This window comes from Epinephelus moara, chromosome 4, assembly GCF_006386435.1.
Source record: "Epinephelus moara isolate mb chromosome 4, YSFRI_EMoa_1.0, whole genome shotgun sequence".
Classification (NCBI taxonomy): Eukaryota; Metazoa; Chordata; class Actinopteri; order Perciformes; family Serranidae; genus Epinephelus; species Epinephelus moara.
The window spans coordinates 33,473,655-33,481,128 of NC_065509.1; the positions used below are offsets into that span (position 1 = coordinate 33,473,655).

Consider the following 7,474-nt stretch of genomic DNA (forward strand, 5'->3'; position numbering starts at 1 on the left):
CATAGTTGTGAAAGTGAGTGTCAATTGTCGTTTGTCTTAGTGTGTCAGCCCTGTGATAGTCTGGCAAAATTTTCATCCCTGATCCAGCCAAAGAGAGCTGAATACCTGGTCTGGTTTTCGTATACATTATAGAAACTAACTTTAGTGTAGAAATAGCCGAAAACAGCTACGAAAAATACTCCACCACCTGACTGCTCATATTTTTCTGCATTGCTGTCTTCTATTCAAACAGACCACAAAACCTCAGAAGTCATGAAGTTGCACAAGAGCATTGTGACAGGAAATGTACTTTTGAAACCTCCTACTGTGACAGTCTGACCCATCACCACCATCTCATATCACCTTATATCATCACCTTTACTATTCGAACAACCTACGAAGATCCCAACAAGAGACAGGAGGATGATCCTTTCATGGATTGCACTTCTTCTTTTCCATCAGGGATGTGAGTACTTTCTAACTCTGTCCAAACAATTTATTATTTGAGTGTTTTGTAGGGGGGAAAGTTTGTTTCAAGTATTTTTTTTACTTATTTGTAGTAAGCTAATTCTGGCCACCTTTCTCTGAACAGTTGTATGTAATGAAACAAACCAACTTTATATTTCTAGCAATAGTTACAGAAATAAATGTGTGTATAAAAGCATATGGATTATGTTTATTAATGTTTTCCGCTCTGTCTTTTAATTAAGATGCACTGATTCCAGTGACCACAGTTCAACTTGGTGAACCTGTGACCTTCACATGCATTTACCATGATTCTGAGTATAGTAACTCACGAACCAAGTGGTACAAACAGAGTATTGGTGATACGCTTACCTTAATGTCTACACTGCTGAAAGGCACTGCAATTCCTACGTTTGAACAAGGGTTTCCTCCCTCACGATTTAATGTAAACCATACCACAACCATGAGCACTCTGACCATTTTAAAGACGATCCAAGAAGATGAGGCAGTGTATCACTGTGCTGTCAGTAGCTGGAGTAAGGATGAGTGGAGGAGCACATACTTGTCTTTAAAAGGTAATGAATGTCTATGTATTTTCAGTAGTGTGTAGATGTTCCAACTTTGCCTCCTTAACTACAGAATATAGACAACCTTCTTACAATTTGCATTATATTTTGTAGGAAAAACTCAGAGTACGTCGAGATATACTGTTGTTCAGTGGCCAGCAGTATCTAATCTAGTTCATCCGGGAGACTCTGTCACCCTTCAGTGTTCAGTCCTCTCAGACTCTAAGAAGAAGTCCTGTCCAGGTGAAACTAGCGTGCACTGGTTCGGAGTCAGATCACATAAATCTCACCCAAACATCATCTACACTGATGGAAATGGACCTGATGAATGTGACAAGAAACCTGATGCACATTCGCCTCCAAATAGTTGTGTTTATCACTTCTCCAAGAATGTCAGCTCCTCTGATGCCGGGACTTATTACTGTGCTGTGGCCACATGTGGAGAGATATTGTTTGGAAATGGAACAAAACTGAACATTGAAGGTAACTCATCATTCTGTTTACCCAGTTTTCTTTCTTTATGCCCCTTAAGTGGTTTCAAGTTTGGAAAAATCATCTTAGTCCACACTGTTTGACAGCATAATATACTGTATATTGTTATCACCTTGTTCTAACCTAAGACATGTTTTTGTTGCTGCATGAAATGGAAATGTTGTAAATGTCTAAGGCTTCATTTTACACACATTTCTCTGAAATTGATCCCATCATTTTAGAAGATATTTGGTTTCTTCCTGTCTTAATGATAGGAAGGAAAGGATAAAAAGTTCTGCAGGTTTGAACAATGGTTGACTGTACATTGTCAGTTTGATCGGAGTTTAATAAGGAAATTCTGTATGTTTCAGGAGCCAGCTCAGGGTCTATTGATGTTTTACTGGAGGACAGAGTAATTCTGCTCCTCCTGTTTGCTGTCCTGGCTATAAGTGTGATTGTTATAGCCGTCCTCGTTTACGTCATCAAGAACAACAAATGTGGTTATTGCAATAATGAAGGTAATAGAAGTTACCTCATTATATCACATTATTTGGCAAATGCTAACATGATTAGTGTTGTAGCATAGCTGTTGTAAATAAGTGCATAATACTTTTTATCTTTTATTATAGCTGCTGTTTCCCTGCAGCAGTATCTTGCAAAAAGGAATTTAAAGGTAAGATCCACTAAGCAAAAATGTTATGATGCTTCTTTATTGGTATTTGTGTCTCTCATATCTCACATGATTTGTGATACTTTTCCTCAGAGAGGTGAAGACACATGGGCTTATTCTGCTGTCGTCTTCTCTGTGATAAAAACTGACAGTGGTGGAACACAGGATGCAAAGGCAGCAGAGAGAGAGAGGATCTACGCAGCTGTCAAGGCCTTTGGGTTGGATTAGCAGGTTAACTGGACTGTTTGAGATCAGTTCGTACCACATGGCAATGTAAGACCCAGGCAAGTGAGCTCAGCAAGACGATCTGTCAGTATTTCAAAAGTAATTCAAAGTATTCATAATATGTAACTTAGTTTGAGTAATCTAATACCATACAAATTACATATTTGGGCATGTATTTAATAACCTGTAGTGGAATAGATTTCACATGTAACCCTCCAAACATTGCCAGCGCAGAGCAACAGCGATTAGCGAGCCAGTGGGATAAACACAAAGGAACTTAAATGCATTAACATTAACATGTACGCATAGTTGGACTTTCTACAACAACAAAGAACAAAGAAGCTTGGATTACAACACACACACACCGAGAGAACGTGACTTCAGTCTCTGCTCAGGACTCATTACTCAAGTATATTTTTACTCAGCAGCTGTATTAATGCTCTGTATGACCTGTACAGCATCTGTAAAGCTAGAGGCGGTTATTATATGTGGCTATTACATGTAGGGGATTTTTTTTGTTGTTGTTTTTTTTGTTTTGTTTTGATATACATATAATGTACATTTTAATAGTCCAGTATGTAGGATTTAGCGAGATAGATAGAATTTAGTATTAATAACTATGTTTGATTCAGTTTTTAATCTCCTGATATTAAACATCATTACGTTTTTGTTACCTTAGAATGAGTCATTTATACCTCCATACGGGCGGGTTCTCCTCTGCAGAGTGTGTCATGTTATTTCTACTGTGCCTCAGGATGGACAAACCAAAACACCGGACCTAGATCGGACCATTCGCATTATTGCATTTTCACGTCAGCCACCGTAGTTATCCTGCATGCTTGGCACATGGGAGAGGTTTCAGGTGGTTGCAACCTCACTCCAAGATGCCATTAAAATCCTACACATTAGACTTTTAATTTAATGTTTTGTGGTCATGTGTAAGACTAGATGATTAAATCAAAGCAGTGCTTTTTGTTTCATTCATGTATGTTGGACTTCAGTGAATTTTGTGAAACCGTGATGAGCACAGTGAGAGTGAACGTCTTCCCTTCATCTATTTTTATTGCTTTCACACTGCTGTAGCACTTTGTGTCTTTATCCAACCAGATTATATTAAGTCTTTCTGAAGTCTTACTTTTAACATGAACATTTTTAAAATCAAAGCTCTGCTTAGTGATTCTAAATATAATGTAGGTGAAACTTGATGTGTAATGTGGTTATGTGTATTATATTTAAGCCTCAGCAGGAAACTGCTGCTGTTTTCATTGTTTCCAATAAAAGGCAGTTTCAGTGCTGTTTAATGAAATGTATATGACAGGAAATGCTGCTCCAGTCATAGTGAAAGAACAAAAAAGTAACTTATAGGCCTGTGACCACGCAGAGAGAGCCAGGCAGCTCTTTTCATCAATACACAGAGACCACGAAGCAGGGAATCTCTATATTTAGTCTGTCTCTAGGTTTAATAAAGGTGGTAAAAGTTTATCAATGTCACTTTTTCCCTGTTATTTATATTGTTTGACCACTTAAACTGTTGGGAAATCTTTGTAATGATCCACGTCAGTGCAGAAATCACACTTGGTCTTTTCCTGTGCCACACTGCTGATGTCAGCATGACAATCTGTCAACAGTTGTTTTTCAGTATGTGACAACCACACAACACAATATGTAACAGCCAACCATTAATACTGATGGTATTAAGTGGGGGGAAAAGAAATCATTAATTCAATTCTCACTCATTTAATGTGGCAGAATAGCCTGTAGGGGGCATTAGAAGAACTTGGTGCTGTTGTTTTATTTTCTCCAGAATTAGTCTGTTTTCATGTGTGATTTTGCAAGACAAGATAACAAGTCCAGTAGTAGCAAATGAATTTATTCCCCTCATTCCTTTAAAATACATAAGTGCACCATATAACCATATTTTGATAATAAAATAATCATTTCATATGTGGATGATACACACACACCTCAACACCATTTCTTTGTAGTCACAATTCATCTTATTGTGGTTTTTCTGTCTCTTTGGAGTTGCTTTGCATTTCTTTGTGGTTATTTTGAAGCTCTTAATGGTCAATATTTGGAAATTTGGTTGACATTAACACTTTGGGCCACCTGTGCCCAGTGGACCCATTCAGTAATCCTTCCATGCCCTACACCCAAATTAGGTGCGAGGTCCCCTTTATAAAGATCATTTTAAAAATAACTTTCGATTCACGATCATTATACTTTATTTTCTGCCTGTGACTCAGAGTGTGGCTGTTTTCACACACAGCATTTTTGTCTGAGAGGAAAGCTGCCTGGAGCAAATTTTATAGATTAATTTAGCTCACTCCAGGAACTCTTGTCTTCTGTATTATATTATGTAGTTCAATGATAATTTATCCACTGGAATTTTACAATGTACAGTGATTTAGTAGTGATACTCAACTCTTGTCCTGTAGGCCAAATCTGGCCCCCTGACCATAGTCTAATTCACACTAAGATTTTTTTGTACGTTTAATGTAAATAAGGTGCAAGAGTGCATAAAAAGCATAAATATAGAGCTTGATATATAAGTGCCAAAGGATGACCACTTGGACCTCCCAACAGAAATCCAGGCTAATTATTTATAAATATTGTTGTTGTTTTTTTTAATTTTATTAACTGGCCACTGGTCTGCTGTCATTTTGCAAGGCAAGTTAAGTATCCTTGTAGTGGGTAAACATTAAACCCAGCCTGAGCCTTTACCATTTCCAGGTTGACAGGGTTATAGTTGTCCATCAACCTTAGATTACACCAATAATATATGAAAGATAAAGGAATAGTTTCTTATGTTTCTACACATACACTCTGTTTTTCTTTCTGCTTTGCTTGAAAAATTCAGCCTTTTTGAAATGGTATCTACTGCTAGAGACCGACCACTTTCTCTTTCTTGTCTCAAAGCTTTTAACAAAGGCAGTCTGCACTTGTGTCTTGAAAGCGACATGCAAAGTGACATGCAGAAGCTACGCTGATAGACAAAAGCTGTGGCGGGCCATTTTCCTGCCTTTGACCAACCACCAAGGCTGTTTACTCAGAACAGACCTGACTACAGGCTTCAACAGGATGTGCAGTGAGGTTAGAGGTGCAAGAAGGATGTATACAAGAAGCTTTTTCAGGTTTCACCAGTGGAACTAAGTAAATTGTTCTACTAGATTAGAAAACTTTACTAATCCCGAATGGGGAGACCGATTTGCCACCAGGAAAACTCTTCTAGACAACAAACAATATAGACAGTACATTCACAGTACACAACAGATACAAATACAACAAGTAATACCAAAAAAAGTAAATTTGAGACATAATCCAGCCTATTCCTTTTTCTGAAATCGTCAAATACGACCACTTTGTCAGTGATTTCGACGTCAGACACCTGACGGCAAAAACCACCTTTCATGGCAATATGACTCACGGCTGGGCGGGCGACATAAGTAACGTTGCTAGATATGACCTTTTGCAGTGTTAAAATACACCGACAGTGGGCCAGATTGCTCCTCTTGCAGCAGTTTTATGATGTAATGATGTAATATAAGGTGCTGGAAAGTCCCTATAGGGCAGGCAGTAGGGGTGATGGACAGGTCAAGAAAATTGCATTTCTATCTACAGTATTTATGTGAGATTTTATTGTGAAATAAATTATGACAATAATTAGTATTCCACTTTGAAAATGTAAAAAGGCCACATTCAAAATGGCAGCAATGTAAAGAGAAAAAAATATTTTTAGCAATGTCTAGTTTTCTCGAATCACAACATATATCAAATTATTGTAATACTAGTTATAAAAACAGTAATGATAATATAACAGGTCGGGGTGGCAGCAGATTAATATAAAACACTGACGTTGAGTCCTATGCTGACAGGAATAACTCTACAATGCAAACAAAAACGTTTTCTCAAAAATGACGGTGTAAGATTTATGGTGTTATCCTGTTTTTATTTAAACTTTGTACATTACACATTCACACACACATTGATACATATGTATACATTTTTACAAATAAACATTTCATTCATCACTGCCTATGAATAGTTACAACTTTTCCTCAGTTGGTGTAAATGTAGAGTGGAAAATGTCTGAAAAATATTTGCCATAGTTTCGGGGAATAAGTCCATAATTTCAACCTTAAAGCCACAGTGTGTAGGAATTCCTCCCGTCTAACGTTGAAATCATATCTTGCATTCAAACGGATAGTGCACTCTAGCGCCTCACTGTTTCAAACGCGGATTGCAACAACGGTAGTCGCTGTGTACCAAAAAGCTATGATGACATTGATGAAACCATGTCATACGATACTTCATGGAGTATTCATTCAGGCTCCTACACAGACACACGGGACGCAAATTGACAAAGCCCCTCCTCACCATGCTGGCTGTGTTTACAATGTAGGACTGTTGGGGCGGGTGTAAATCGAAACAAACCAATCATGTCTTGTCCTTTGACAACAGACAAGTGGCTCAACCTCACACACCTCATCCCTCTCCTCGCAACACTGCGCCGCTAACAGCTGTTAGCCGCTGTTAGTGGCCAGCGCCGCTACTACCCCGGCACAACTGCAGCATAACAAAGTCCCACTCTTTGAGCATAATGCAGGATCATGTACTATGCAGCATCACGGGAGACGGAATCCTCGTCGCCATGAAGGTGCAAAAGGGAGTCAAAAAGGCAACGTGACCGGCGATTGCATTACCATTCTCCTTCAGCAGCTCTCTCCACCTGGGAAAGGCTACCCTGATGTAGACCCTCATTTTTTTAATTCACCGGTCACGTTGCCTTTTCTATTCCCATTTGTGCTTTCTTGGCGACGAGGATTCCGTCTCCCGTGATGCTGCATATGCATGATCCTGCATTATGCTCAAAGAGTGGGAGTTTGTTTTAAATATGCCGGGGTAGTAGCGAAGCGCCTCTTGCTCCTCTCCTTCAGCTCCTCAGTCACGCAGCGCTGGCCTGGCTCTCAACGAAAACACCGAAGGCGGGGCTGTATGTCCCTTGCTGGCGGATGTATTCTCAAGATGGCGAAACATTATGGAACCCCACAGACGACTTACCCGCACAATGTACAAGCAAATCCGAAATTCTCCTTTT

General features: G+C 39.0%; 1 protein-coding gene across 1 annotated transcript; it reads left to right on the forward strand.

The window, feature by feature from the left end:
• The first annotated feature begins 346 nt into the window (after positions 1 to 346).
• Positions 347 to 3,814, forward strand: LOC126389433 (signal-regulatory protein beta-2-like). Its single transcript, XM_050043137.1, has 6 exons — positions 347 to 445; positions 690 to 1,019; positions 1,125 to 1,493; positions 1,853 to 1,999; positions 2,111 to 2,154; positions 2,245 to 3,814. The coding sequence occupies exons 1-6, from the start codon at positions 403 to 405 to the stop codon at positions 2,377 to 2,379; spliced, it is 1,068 nt and encodes a 355-aa protein (XP_049899094.1). The 5' UTR covers positions 347 to 402; the 3' UTR covers positions 2,380 to 3,814.
• Positions 3,815 to 7,474: the final 3,660 nt, after the last annotated feature.